The sequence below is a fragment of the Lemur catta genome, chromosome 18 (assembly GCF_020740605.2).
Source record: "Lemur catta isolate mLemCat1 chromosome 18, mLemCat1.pri, whole genome shotgun sequence".
In the NCBI taxonomy this organism is placed as follows: domain Eukaryota; kingdom Metazoa; phylum Chordata; class Mammalia; order Primates; family Lemuridae; genus Lemur; species Lemur catta.
In genome coordinates, this window is record NC_059145.1 from 38041387 (window position 1) to 38057333 (window position 15947).

Sequence of the window (15947 nt, forward strand, 5' to 3'; positions counted from 1 at the left end):
GGCCTCAAGTGATCCTCCTGTCTTGGTCTTCCAACGCACTGGGATAATAGGCATGTGCCACCATGCCCAGCTACCTTTTCTTAAAATCAAAACTCTGCACAAACTTAGCCAAATGTGCCCATTCCATGACTTAGAAGAATTGAAGAGAGCGAGGGAAAGGAAAGAGGAGACAAAAGGAAGAAGGACTCATTGTTTTTATGTCTCTTATACATTGACAAAAAAAAAATTCATAACCTCTCAAAGAAACAATTAAAATGTCTCCAAAATCATTATAAGTCAACAGGAAATATACACTTTTAATGAGCTAGTAACAACAAAGCATCTTTTAAATGTCAATTTACCTATCATCCAAGAACCCTGGACAATCTGCCTTTACAACTGTATTATCCCCTTTCATTTTCATGATTTATATCTTAACTTTCTAAGATTTCAGAATATTAGCAAAGAAAGTGAAATCCCTCTGTTGTTCAGATTTCCTGAATCCTCATCAATTTCAATGCCACTATATGCAGTTAACTGAAGAATACATGCCAGGCATGGTGGCTCACACCTGTAATTCCAGCACTGTGGGAGGCCCAGGTTTGGGGCTAGGAGTTCAAGACCAGCTTGGGCACCACAGTGAGACCCCATCTCTACAAAAAAAATTTTTTTTTAATTAGCTGGGCATGGTGGTACATGCCTAAAGTCCCAGCTACTTGGGGGCTGACGAAGAAGGATCACTTGAGCTCAGGAGTTTGAGGCTGCACTGAGCTATGATCGCACCACTGCACTCCAGCCTGGATGACAGAGTAAGACTCTGTATCAAAAAAAAAAAAAAAAAATTTCAGAGTCTTTCCCAAATAGTAAGTAAACACCTGATGGTCTGATCACTACTAGGAACTTAAGATCAAGGCAAAATTTTCAGATATAAATTTGTATAGAAAATTAAATGAAGAGAGGAAGGCATTCTTACAACACCACAGTTTATAATTTAAAGACTACTTCCTTCAGGCAATCAACTATGTATGCCTTTGACGTGATCATAATAACATGATTAGATTTGAATGCTAAGAAATGCTAAATAAGTATTGCCTCCAAAAAGGCAGGTCTTCTATCCCATCTGTAAATACCAGCTCTTCCCTTCCTCAATAACTTCCTATTACTCTGTAACTTCTAAGGTAGAGACGTGTGACTCACACGACTGTTGTGAGAAACATAATTTTTTGCACATTACCCAAAATGTCTGGCAATGAAACTTTACAATGTAAGAATTACTAGAAAAGGTTTGGGTACTGTCTTCAAATTCCAAAAGCATAACTCTTTGAGCCTCAGTTACTCCTTTGCTCAAAATTCTCCAACAGCATCCCATCTCAAAGTAAAATCCAAAGCCTCCGCTGATCTCAACTCCCACTACTCTCTCGGCTTCCTCCCTAACCTACCCCTCCACTGCAGCCATACTAGTCTCCCTGCAATTCATTCAATTCACTGAGCAGGCTCCCACCTCAGGTCTTTTACACTTTTTGTACCATATACCTAGATTGATCCTCTCACCCCCCGCCCCTACAGAACCACAGGATTGCTTCCTCGTTTCCATTTGTTCTCTGCCTACATGTTGTCTTCTCAGAAAGGCCCTAATGATCCTATATGAATATATAGAAGACAGAAGTTCCCATCTTCTTTTCCCCACATACAGTCACTGTATTTCTCTTTACCTGTTTTATCTTTCCTTATTCTTCTTGATGAAAATAGGGACTTTATTTTATTCTTATATAGCTGCGCCCCAGTAGCTAAAAGAATGCTTGACTTACATTAGACATGTTAGGTAGATAGGGAACTCCGGCTCTCCTAAGGACTAAGGCTCTGCTAGGGACTAAAGTCGGTGCCTGGCCTTGGTACTGCCTTGGGCAATTGCCACACATGGGGGGAAGAGAAAGTCCTGCCAATCTACAAAAGAATGCAGAGAATTCCCAAGCCTGTGAGCCAGACAGCGAAGGCATAATAGGGTCTGAAAAATGACCTAGAGTAACCTAAGGGTAATTAGCATGTTATTACTGTCCATCAAAGTCGTTCAATGGTGACATCTGAACCATGAGGAGGGCCTAATCCAGATAATATGAAACAGGACCCCAGACCATAACCAGGGCCTCTTGTTACAACAGAGGGCTCATTCATGGTATGGTGAATGTATCTTGCTTTTGCTTTGTAAACCTATCTTGCTCTTCTGCAATAAACTTCATTTTGTACTGGCCTTGCTATCAGTGTGTTTGGTCATTCTTTGGCCAAGAAAACACCAAGAGCTAAGAACTGACTGCCAACCTGACACTCAAATACTTGGTGATTGAACTGAAAGAATAAATGAAGATGTAATATATAGGATAATAATATTTACCCAACAAGTTTGTTAATAAAATTAGAGGAGACAGATGTAAAGTGCCATGCACAGTATGTGACATATTGCAATAACTCAATTATTGCCGGGGACTGGGGGGGAGTAGTGACAGGGGAGCAATATACACTAATATGTTATGTTTGCTAAGTAACACTGGAAAATGTTATTTCTAAACCTCCCCGGAGGAGACTGGTCTCATGAAATAAATTAATTGAAATCTGAAGTTTCTTAATATAAATGATGCTGATTCTAAGAAAATTTAAGGGACCAAAATTACATACTTCTTGTGAACTAAAATAAAATCTTAAACTTCCCCCTCCCACCTGACTGAATGGACCTCCTCTTGGCCAAGGGGATCCCAGAAATACCCTAAAGCTGAGTTGCTGGCCATGAGAAGGGAGGTCCGACACACCTCATCACGTCCCCATCCCTTCTTGTAGATATCCTTTGTAACTCATTAACAGGCCTAAGGCTATTCCAGACAAACCTGCAGGGCCTCAATTTACATAACAACTCACTTGAGGCTGGGTATACATCTGGTGGCTAATCTCGGATTAACAGACTTCCTTATCTTAACTTAAAACATTCCAGGCCTTTAGACAAAGTTTCATTTCTTTAACCAATTACAAGTCAAAGAATCTTTAAACCCACCTATAACCTGTAAGCCTCTGCTTGGAGCTGTCCTACCTTTTCGGGCCAAACCAATGTATGCCTTCCATGTATTGATTTATGATTTTACCTGCTATTCCTGTCTCCCTGAAATGTATAAAACCAAACTGTAACCCAACCACAGTGAGTCCAACTGTTCAAAGCTTCTTGGGCAAGGCTTCGGCAAGGCCATGATTCTCAAATTTGGCTCAGACTAAACCTCTTTAAATTATTTTACAAAGTTTGGCTTCTTTTCTGTTGACTTCCTGAACACCTATTTTATCACTAGTAAAATTCTGATACAAGCACTACTACAGAGAAGATTTACTATTACAACAAAATTACAATCAATAAACTTAAAACCAGAGTAAATGAGCATGAAGAGCCTCCACGCCCGTGGGAAGTAATGCTTCCAACATTAAACAGAAATGATTTCTAAACCATACAATCCATGCACAGTGATCACTGATAAAGCCTAAACTATCTGCATGACAAATATGACTTTACCCACACAATCTCCTTATTCTTAAAACACTACCACTGAATCTCTCATGCTTCTAACCATAGTTCTGTTTCAACTGACTTTTAACTCACTGTCATACAAAATGCTATCTAGAGTTATTCATCCACTGGTGGTCTTTTGTTTATGACTTAAAGTAAAATTTACATCAAAATAAACTACACGTAGAAAGTAAATCAGGGATATGAGAGACAATATAAATTAAAATGTCTCTTGATTTAATGTCCCAAAACATACACTGGCCCAAAAGAACAAGCTTATTTTCTCAGTCTATGTATTTTATTACCAGGTGCAAAGTCTCACAAAAATCCAAGTGGGTTTCCTCTATAATAGACTAGGTTTACAAAAATTCTTTATAATATCTAATTCACCCACACAAGAAATAAGTTAAAAAGTTCTATGCTGAAAAGAGCCAAAACGGAACTAGGACTAAGTAAGCAAAATAAAACACAGATTGTACCCCAACTTAGAAACTATAATACAGATGCAAATCATGATCTCACTTATAAAAGCAACTTATCTGTACAAGGGCCTCAAGATAAGGTGACAAATAACGAAATAACAAAAAATAAAGTAGAAAAACCAAAAGTAAAACCAAAGGTTCTAAAACATTAACTGCACCTGTTCCTCCAAATTTGGTCTAATTTGATATAAAAATAGCCACATGCTGTGAAAACTACTTTCACCTAGACATTATAATCCTAATGGAGATGACTGAAAATATGATACATTTGCATTTCAACTTAAACATTATTGATTATATTTACTAAAAATTATAAAATCACCTAAAATAAAATATAAAGATAGGAAATTCAATAATATATCCAAAAAGTCCACGTTAAAAATATCAAAAACCTGGATTCTAAAAATGCCATTTATTACTAAATATGATTAAAAATTAAGGGAATAAATGAAACTAAATTTCTAATTGAGACGTAATGTTAATTCCTATTTTATACTGAAATTACTAGAGATTTTAGAATTTAAGAGTTATTCAAAGTATGTTTTATTTAAGCAATTAGTCCACAAAGGAAATGAAAAAATGTTTTAAATAAAAAATATTCACATTAGGCTGAAGAGCAAAAAGCAAATGCAGATTTTAGAAAGACAGGGATTCACTCTACTTTCAAAGACAACAAAATTCAGAGAAATTACATACTGCTTATAGGTAATTAATGTACAAGAAAATAGAAGAAACTGAGAATATTAGATAATTGTCATAGAAGTAGGAAAGAAGCATACCAGAGCGTATATGTGCTTACCATCACTAAGTAAGTGCTCAAAAATTACCTGCTGTGAGAATGAAATGAGATAGGTACAGGGTTTCATTTATCAACTTAACTCTGGATTACACCTTCCATGATTGGTCATGCCAAACACACTTTGTATATAAATCAAAAAGTTACTTCAAAGGCCAGGCACAGTGGCTCACACCTGCAATCCTAGCACCCTAGGAGGCTGAACCAGGAGGATCACTCTAGAGGATCACTTGAGGTCAGGAGTTCAAGACCAGCCTGAGCAAGAGCGAGACCCGCCCCCCACCCCTTGAACCTATAGTACCAGCTACTCAGGAGGTGGAGGGAGCAGGATCGCTTGAGCCCAGGAGTTTGAGGTTGCTGTGTGCTAGGCTCACACCATGGCACTCTAGCCCAGGCAACAGACCAAGACTCTGTCTCCAAAAAAAAAAAAGTTACTTCAAACCTAATTTTTACCAAAAAAAAACCAAAGGAAACTTTTTTTAAAAATGTAATCCCATTAGGTTAGACAAGCAAGTCAATAAGAAGGGAAATACAAATTAAGTGAGAAATCTATTTGAGAAAATATTTTGGGACTTAGGTATAAATATACTAAAGATGAATTTATGTGGAAGCTACAATTCCTTAAACATGCAGACAAAAATGGTGGTCATCTACCCTTGTGCCATGCTCTGCACTAGGTGTTTTCACGTCTATAATCTCAAACAATGCTGAATACCACTTTGTTAAATATGCATTCTTATTTAGATTATGAAGTGTCCTTGCCAGCCAACCAATGCAAGTGAGGCTATCCCAAAAAGCCAACAGTACCCCTACAATTGCTACTGACAGAGAGGCTGCAGAACAGTGTCAGCAGTGTTAACCCAAAAGAATGAAGCCTCTATATAGATCAAGCCATGTGACAGCCAACAATCAGCAGTCCTTTTCAAAGATTCTGGGGGCAAACCAATCAAGCCAGATCAAAAGCACCAAACACAGTCCAACAAAAAGTACCCTTCGACAAGAAGTTTCAAGCTTTTTATTTTAAAGGTATAACATATATTCCACACTGACAAAAGGAAAAATGCAAATTTATTTACCCCTAACCCCTGGCCAACAGCTGCACAGGAAGTAGAGACAGGTAGAACACAAGCACAATTTCTCTTCCATGAGAAGATCATCATGATTTAAAATTAATAAAAAATCATGGCTCTTTGTGAAGACTTGCATGAGGATCCAATTTAGAGATCATTTAAGTATCCAATTGTGAATTCAAGAGTCAAAAACAAAATCTATAACTTTTTAAAAATACTGGCGTTTTCTCCTCTTAGTCCATCAATAAAAATAGGCACAGCCCACCCAATTCTGGATCCCTTTCCCAATTATATAACTAGTAATAGGCAGGAAAGAAAGTGCCAACCACTTGCAAAAATAAAAAACTTATAAGAGAATCAGCCCCAAAATGAGGGGAACATAATTATTCAAACAATAGAGAGTAGAGCGTGGGACTGCTGCGCCAACCTCGCCAGTGGGTGAGGTGGGATCAGTCCCACAGGAGAATGTCTCGCTTCCCCACTGACCTCCACACCCACTCAGACAGGGATCTGCCTGAAGTCGGTGCAAAATCACTGCAGGTGATGTGGGGCTCTGTGGAGAGGAGACATTAGCGGGAAGCATCTTGAACTCCCTGAGCTCTGTGCCAGGACTACACTGGGTGGTAGAGGGACTGGCCTGGGCTACCGCTGGAGGCATTTAGGAGACAGGTAAATTGCCTCTACCACTCAGCGGGTCTAGAATGCCGTGGCATCAGCCTAGCTCACAGCAATCTCAAACTCCTGGGCTCAAGCAATCCTTCTGCCTCAGCCGCCCGAGTAGCTGGGACTACAGGCATGCACCACCATGCCGGGCTAATTTTTTCTATATATTTTTAGCTGTCCAGATCATTTCTTTCTATTTTTAGTAGAGGTGGGGTCTCGCTCTTGCTCAGGCTGGTCTTGAACTCCTGACCTCGAGCGATCCTCCCACCTCGGCCTCCCAGAGTGCTAGGATTACAGGCGTGAGCCACCATGCCCAGCCCCAGGTTTTTGAAGTATAATACTTTAACAAAAATAAAATAAAGACAAAAAAGCATTTTATAGGCAAGTCTTAATGCCTCTTCAAAAATCTATTAACCTGGATTGGATTACAGAACAGCAAAAGGACACTAGTGAGAAAATTCAAACTCTACAGTTAACTTAGTAATATTGTACCAATGTTAATTTCTTCACTTTAATAATTGTATCATAGTTAATATAAAAATTTGACATTAAGGGAAGGTGAATGAACAAGGGTATATAAGAATTCTGTACTATACATGCAACTCTTCTAAAAGTCTAAAATTATTCTAAAATAGGAAGTTTTTAAAAATCTATCATGAAGTATTTAAGAAACTGTGCAAAATATTAGCATTACAATAAAGCCATATACTCACCCCACAACTTAAAAATGAAATAGTACCCATATATTTTATGTCCCCCAAGCAGATGAACTTAAATTGGTATTTATTACATATTGCTTCTTTCTACTTTTACTACATTGGTATGGCCTTACCATATATGCACAGTATTATTTTACATGTTTTTATACTTTACACTGATTTTTGATTGATATTATGTTTATGAGATCTGTGTATGTGAGCTGGAGTTCATTCATTTTCATTGTTGAATGGTATTTCATCATAAAATATATACCATGATTTACAGACAGTCCCAAAGTTATGATAGCTTGACTTAAAATTTTTCAACTTTACAGTGGGTCTACTGGTATATAACCCCTTTGTAAGCCAAGGAGCATCTGTATTTCTCCAATATTCTCTTATTGGTAGGCATTTAAGACATTGCCAATTTTTTTGCTATGATAAATAATGCTATAAATGTCTTCATGTGTACATGTGTATAAGATTCTCCAAGATCAATGGCTTCTGAGAATCTTTTACCATGGCCCAGACTTAGAAATTTATTTTATATCATAATCCCATAACACATAAAATTGAAGCAAATCTCATAAAGAAAAGAATTTAATGATGCTACATGCAATTGTGCTAGTTACTAATTTGTTGGTCCTCAGCACTAAATCCTCGCTTCTTTGCTCTGCCTTGCAATATTAGAGTTAGACCCTGTAATAGCTACTTTTATGTGTCAATTTGATTGGGCCACAGGATGCCAAGAAATTTGGCTAAACATTATTCTGGATGTATCTATGAGAGTGTTTCTGGATGAGATTAAATCTTGAATCGGTAGACTGAGTAATGCAGACTATCATCTCCAATGTGGGTGGCCCTCATCTAATCCTTTGAAGGCCTGGATAAAACAAAAAGGCAGAGTAAAAGAGAATTTGATCTCTCTGCCTGATTCTCTTTGAGGTGAGACATTGGTCTTCTCCTGCCTTTAGATTTGGTCTGGAACTTACACCATCAGTTCTCCTGGGTCTACAGCTTGCCAACTAAACATCTTGGGATTTCTTAGCCTCCATAACATCTTTTTACTTCTATAGGGAGAGGGATGTTTTAGTCTGCATTTTCCAGAGCAACATACATATTCCAGAGCACACACATACATACATGTGTGTGTGTGCACATGCACACACACACAATGCTTCTCTGGAAACCAGACTAATACAACCCTATAAACATTTTCCTTTTGCCAGCTCACCTGAAGTTATGCTTTGCAAATAAAGGGTACTGCTGGGACACTGCAAGCCATAGCAGAAAGAAGCAGCTTCCTTTCTTGGTTCTGGTATACTGTTGTTTTATTGCCAGCACACTAGCCAGTGAACTGGCATGTTGGCAACCCAGTAGTACTCATCCAAGACACCTTCACAGCCCAGCTATGGCCCTCATTCTCTGGTAAGTTTCTCCACCATCTGGATACCTGAACCTATGGACCTGCTCTGGCTTACTCTTGCCTTTCCCCAAGTTTCTCTGCCACCCAGGAGACTGCTCCTATAGACCAGCTCCAACCCATGCCCTCTGGCTAGTTTTGCCACTACCAGCAGGCTACATGTTCCTATGGCAGCCATGCTCTTTCCCAAAGATTCTGAATCTTAGCCTTGATGGGGGGAATGGAGAAGGGTCCTTCTATGTTCTTAGTTTCTTGCTTGTCCACTCTTCCTCAGCCCTATAGGTAGTAGTTGATTTCTGCATTTGTTACTTGCATATTCCTTTGAGTCTTTTCTTGCCCCTTTTAGTAGTTAATCACTTTTTATTAGTTAACAATTACATTAAATCTTTCCTATTCAAATTATTAGTGTGATTTCTCTCCTGATTAGATCATGACAGATACAGCAATAAACTTTGATATTTTTATTCTATTCTTTTTTTATTAACACAGATATTGAGCCACTAAGTGTAATTTGTAACCCCCTAATGATTGGATGAAGACAGCCTGAAAAACATTTCTCTAAGGTATATACTTAAGAGTTAAAAAGCTAGGTGAAAGGATATGCACATACAAATTCACAAGATACCAGCAGTTTATAAGCATTCCCGTGGAAACATATCTGTGATAACATTTGGAGATGTCAGATATTTCAGTCTTCTCTAACTAATGTGTGTGAAATTACTCATCATTCTGGTTTTAACTCTATTCCTTGCCTACTAACAAGATTGAGCATTTCTGTGAAGTCCCTGATTACATTTTTCTTCATTTTTCTATTTACCTGTTATTTATTCTTATTGGTAAGAGATTATACATATTCTTTTTATCCATTTTAAACCATTAATCTAGTTTATTGATGCACAATTTACATATAGTGAAATATACAGATCATGAACATATAGTACTATAAGCTTTGACAAATGTGATACCCATGTAACCCATACTTCATCCAGACAGAACTTTTCAATTATCTTATACCTTTTTCCAGTCAATCTTCTCCCAGAGGCAACTACTGTTCTGGTTTCTATCACCATAGATCTATAGTATTGCTTGTTCTTGAAGTTTATATAAATAGAATCATACAGAATGTGATCTTTTATTCTAGTTCTTTTGTTTAATATAATATTTTTAGATTCATCCATATTGTTGTATCTTCAACAATTTTTTACAAAGTTATTTTATTTCTCAAGTAAACGTTTTATTAATATGTAACATCCGTAAGTGTGAAAACTATTAATGTACAGCTAAATAAATTTTCAAAGAGTAAACACACCTGTATGCCCACCACCCAGATATATAAAACATTAGCAGCATCCCAAATGCCATTTGTACCTCCTCCTCTCATCAACACACACACCCTTTAAAAGATAACCACTATTCTAACAAATATCACCATCTATTAGTTTTACCTGATTCTGTACTTTATGTAGATAAAACTGTAACATCATGGACTCTTATACCTGGCTTATTTCTTCAAGAGTATGTCTGTAATAGTTATCTGTATTGTGCATAGCAATAATTCACTCATTTTCTTTCTGTATCACATTGAGTTATATGAATATACCACAATTTATTTGCCCATTCTCCTGCTGATGAACATTTTGGTTTTCTCCAGTTTGGGGCTATTATGAATAAGGCTGCTACTAACATTTTATACAGATATTTTGCTGTTGGGTTTATACTTATGAGCACACTTGCTAAATCACAAGGTACTTGTACATTCAGCTTTAATAAATATTGCCAAAGAGTTTTCCAAAATGGTAATACCATTTTCCCTCCCATTAGCAATGTACAAGAATAACAGTTGATCCATATCCTCACTAGCATTTGATACTGCCGGTAGTTTAATTTTTCATCATTCCAGTTGCTGTTTGGTGGTATCTCACTGCAGTTTTTTTTTTTTTTTCTTTTGAGACAGAGTCTTGCTCTGTTGCCCAGGCTAGAGTGCCATGGCATCAGGCTAGCTCACAGCAACCTCAAACTCCTGGGCTCAAGTAATCCTCCTGCCTCAGCCTCCCAAGTAGCTGGGACTACAGGCATGCACCACCATGCCTGGCTGATTTTTTCTATATATTTTTAGTTGTCCAGCTAATTTCTATTTTTAGTAGAGACGGGGTCTCACTCTTGCTCAGGCTGGTCTTGAACTCCTGACCTTGAGCGATCCTCCCACCTCAGCCTCCTAGAGTGCTAGGATTACAGGCATGAGCCACCACACCCGGCCTCACTGTAGTGTTAACATGCATTTCCCTGATGACTGAGATTATGCACCTTTCCATATATTTTTGAGCCACTAGGATATCTGTTTCATGAGGAGCCTATTCAGGCCTTCTGCCTCTTCCTCTATCAGATTACCCTCTAATTGTTTACTTGTAGTAGTTCTTTATATACTCTGAATATGAATTCTTTTGTCAAATAACTCTCTCACTCTGTGATTTGTCTTTTCCCTCTCCTTAATGACATCTTTTGAACAAAACAAAATCTTCATTTTAATAAAGTATAACTTATCAATATTTTCCTTTATGGTTAGTGCTTTTTGTATTCTTTATAAAAGATTTTTTGTCTATCCCAAGGTCAAGAAGAATATTTCACTATGCTTCCTTCAAGGTGAATCACTGTTTTTACATTTCACATTTGGCTCTACCATCCATCTGGAATTGAGTTTGGAGTGTATTCTGTGAGGTAGGGATCAAGATTCATCACTTTCCATATTAGCCCAGTACCATTTATTAAATAGGTCATCATTTTTTATTTCAATCGACCTAGCATCATTTTTCATAAAGGACTTCATTTCTCCAGTGCACTGCAGTATCGCCTCTCTCATAATCAGTGGATGATATACAACCATAGAGCAGACAAGCAAGAAACTAAGAACTTAAAAGAACCCTTTCCCTTCCCCCTTCAAGGCTAAGATTCAGAATCTCTGGGAAAGAGCACGGCTGCCATAGGAACATGCAGCCTGCTGGTAGTGGTGGCAAAACTTGTAAGAGGGCATGGGTTGGAGCTGGTCTTTAGGAGCAACCTGCTGGGTGACAGAGAAACTTGTGGAAAGGCATGAGTGACCCAGACCTAATCTATAAGTATGGCTCTACAGTTTCTGGCCCCTCTGCTCTTTTTGATTAGTCTGTCTTTGCCAAACCAAACCACAATGTCCTAAAGTATAATAAATCTTGATAACTGGTAGTGTAAATCATCCACCTTTATCTTCTTCAAGATTGTCGTCATGCTCTTTATAACTTTTCACATTTTCACACAAATGTCAGAATCAGCTATTCAATTTCCATACTTAAAAAAAAACTGCTGGATTTTTATTGAGATTGCATTAATCTTTAGATTAATTTGGGGAGAGTTTACAAGTTTATAATAGTCTTTCAATCCATAAACGTGGTAAATTTCTCCATTTTTTAGATTTTCTTTAACTTCTATGAATAATATTTTTGTAGTTTTTAACACAGATGTCTTATATTTTTTATTAGATTTATTCCTTGGCATTTGATGTTTTTGATACTACTATAAATAGCATTATTTCTTTAATTCATTTTCTACTTCTTTTTTGCAAATAGAGAAAGATAATGTATTTTTAAAATACTGTAGCCATCATACACACATAAAAACTGACAATGACCTAGCACCTCTTATATTTTCCTGGGCAGGACTTAAGCTCATCCTCTGAAGTGAGGTATCACAAGAATGGAAGAACAGGCACCACCACGTACTCGTCCTCAAATTGGCACTGACTGATCAACACTAAGGTGCTCACACAGTAGGAATATTCTTTGGGGGTAGGGGGTTTGGAGGTGGGTAAACTCACAACTAATGGATATGGTGAGCATTGTAGGGAGGGAAGGGTATGTCTCCAATCATGGTTGGGATGCGGCAAAGTCATAACATGTAACCAAAATGTTTGTACCCCCATAATTACCTGAAATAAAAAATAAAATAAAATAAATAAAATAAAATACTGTAGCCATCAAACCTGCTAAATTCCCTTATCTATTCTCATAGTTTTTTCTACAGATTCTATTGGATATTTTATACAATCATATCATCTACAAACGATAGTTTCAATTTTTCCTTTTCATTCTGTATGTTTCTTACCTTACTATACTAGCAAGTACCTCCAATACAATGTTCAATAGACAGCAAGTGCTACAGTTTGTATGTCTGTCCTCTCAAATCTCATACTGTAATTTGTTCCCCAATGTTAGAGGTAGAACCTAATGGGAGGTGTTTGGGTCATGGGGGCAGATCCCTCATGGATAGATTAATGCCCTCCCTGGAGAGGTGGGGATAATTGAGTTCTCACTCTGTCAGTTCCCAAGAGAGCTGATTGTTTAAAAAAGGCGGGCACCTCTCCTCTCTCTCTTCCTTTCCCTCTCACATGCATCTACACATGCCAGCCCCCCTTCACATTCCACCATGAGTGAAAGCAGTCTGAAGTCCTCACCAGAAGCAAATCCTGGCACCATGCTTCTTTCAAAGCCTGCAGAACAATGCCAAATAAACCTCTTTTCTTTATAAATTACCCAGCCTCACTGGGAAATCTTAGTGGGAAATCTTTCAATATTTTACAACTGCATATGATGTCTGCTGTAGGCTTTTTAGTAAATATCCTTTATTTACCTTCTTTTTTTTTTTTAAGAAGCGGAGTCTCACTTTGTTGCCCAGGCTGGTCTCAAATTCCTGAGCTCAAGTGATCCTCCTGCCTTAGCCTCCCAAGTAGCTGAGCTTACAAGCTTGAGCCACCATGCCCAACTAAGAAAATTATGCTCTATTTTTGTTTTACTAAGAGTTTTTTTTATCATGAATGGGTTCTGATTTATACTTATGTTTTAAGAAAATTTAAAATGAATGCTATACTAGAGCTTCCTTTCCAGAAAACTACATCCTAAACTTAAATGGTTCCTGGGTCATAGTAGGTTAAATGTACTCCCATAGCCATCTTAACAGTAGCCCAAGTCAATCAGAGTTCCACTCCCATATGCACTTGTCTCCATACCCACATCACAACAGTTCCACTCCTTTCTATCATCTGAGATGGCTTCTAGTCATGTTGAACTGTGAGCCTAGTCTTCTAAAGTTATTTCCCATGGTATCATTTTGGTTTTGTTAATGCTCTGATTTTGTGTGATTTCTCTCTAAATTTATTTTTTCCATAAATCTTGGTAAGTATGCAATTTTGAAGAACATGATGTATCTCAAGAGTGCATAAATGTTATGGCAGAAATACCCATATATGTCACAGAAGAGGATAGCAGTTAAGCCAAACTTCATTTGAGTATATTTAAGGTCTTGTTTTAATTATGACTAAAGATATCCAACCAATCAGGCAGAAACACACAAATGAATGGATTTACAATTCAATTCCATTCAAATGCAGCTAGCATGAGTAGAAGATTACCTATTTGTAAAAAATCAAAAATAACTTGACATAGTATGTAAAAGTCATGTTCTGACAGACAACAACTAATTATCTAATTACTACTATTAGATCAGAGTCAAAAAAGCTCAAACCTTTATGCTGAACATAGATCAGGAAGGATTTTACATAACACTATTTCATGATGTGATTAATTATGGCTTTAAAATTACTATTTATAATCTTATTAGCACAAAATAAATGTATATAATGATAGAAATGATCACTATTTATGTGCTTAATAGGTCCATACTTACCTTCACATTTTTCAAGAATCTGGACTGTTTCTCCTATTTCTAAGACCAACCCTTGAGGGACAGATCCTCGAAAGCTGCAAATCACTAGAAAAGCAAGAATAAACACATCAATTAGCATTTTTAAATACTGAGACAGGGTCACAATCACACTACATTTTCTTAAATACATACTCTCCCTTCTTTACTAATTTCTCTAATGTGTAAGCCCCTTTCAACTTAATCTATATTTTGAAAGGCAATATTAAATACTTTAGGACAATGAAGTATATTGTGCCAAAATTACTATTCCTGAGTGGTGTGTCCATGTAGGAAAACATTTCTAAAAAGAGCTTCTCTGTCCCTCTGCATAACTTGTGTTCATGTGCCCTTTTGGGGCAAGTCTGTATCAATTACTTAAGAAAAAATTAACACTGGGAGCTTCTTATGTATTATAAACAGATAATTTTTAAAATAGTCATGAAATTTGACTATGCTTTGAGAAACAGAATCCTCATAATAAAAATTAGAACTGAAACTAATGAAATAGGAAGCAAAAGTACAACAGAGAAAATCTATAGATAACAATCAAAATCCCATGTCTTTTTTTAGGAAATGAATAAACAGATTCAATTTATATTAAGAATATAAACAATAAAAAAAAGAATATAAAGAATAAAGAAAAGCTTTCGGGGAAGGATACCAATTGGATATCAGACTGAGATGGGGGGGAGGGGATGGGTGTATGCCTACATGATGAGTGCGTTGCGCACCGTCTGTGGAATGGTCATGCTTGAAGGTGCTGACTCGGGGAGGTGGGGGGTGGGGGAGGGGATAGAGGTATGACTACCTGGTGAGTGCCAGGCACACTGTCTGGAGAATGGACACGCTTGAGGCTCTGAATCAGGGGGATGGGCGGGAGATGGACAATGTATATAACCTGAGCTTTTGTACCCCCATGAAGAGCTGAAATTAAAAAAAAAAAAAAAAAGAAAAGCGTTGTCAAGTTTAAGGAACCTATACTATCATATATCAAGCCTTGTCATCTAAAACTGGTTCTTTGAAAACACTAACACTGACAGACACCTAGCAAGACGACTGATAAGGAGAAAAAGAGAAAAGGTACAAATTATCAATATCAACAATCAAAACATTAAAAACATCATAAAAGGTAAAAAAAAAAAAGCTTATACCAACTAATTTGAAACTTTAGATGAGATTGACAAATTTATAGAAAGAAAAAACTTACAAAAACTGGTGGAAAAGCTTAAAACGTGAATAGTCCTATACCTATTAAAGAAGAGTAAATCTATAATTAAAATCTTCCCATAAATGAAATACTAGGTTCCCATGACTTTACCAGTGAATTTTTCCAAACAGCTGAAGAAATAACACCAATCATAAACTCTTCCAAGGAATAGGGAAGAGGGAATTCATTTTGAACTCAATAGGATAGTAAAACCTGATAAGGACATTATAAGAAAAGAAAACTACAGGCCAATCTTGCTCAAGAACATATATAAAAATCTTTTTTAAAAAATAAAAAGAAATCAAATCCAACTATGTATAAAAAGGATGATGGATACATCATGACCAATTTGAGCTTATTCCAG

At 37.0% G+C, this 15947-nt stretch overlaps 1 protein-coding gene across 1 annotated transcript in view; it reads right to left on the reverse strand.

The window, feature by feature from the left end:
* DOCK3 (dedicator of cytokinesis 3) overlaps positions 1–14527 on the reverse strand; it is a 351565-nt gene extending 337038 nt beyond the window's left edge. The window contains exon 1 of the mRNA XM_045530466.1: positions 14359–14527. Coding sequence (XP_045386422.1) covers positions 14359–14527 — 169 coding nt within the window. The remainder of the gene's footprint in view (positions 1–14358) is intronic.
* Positions 14528–15947: the final 1420 nt, after the last annotated feature.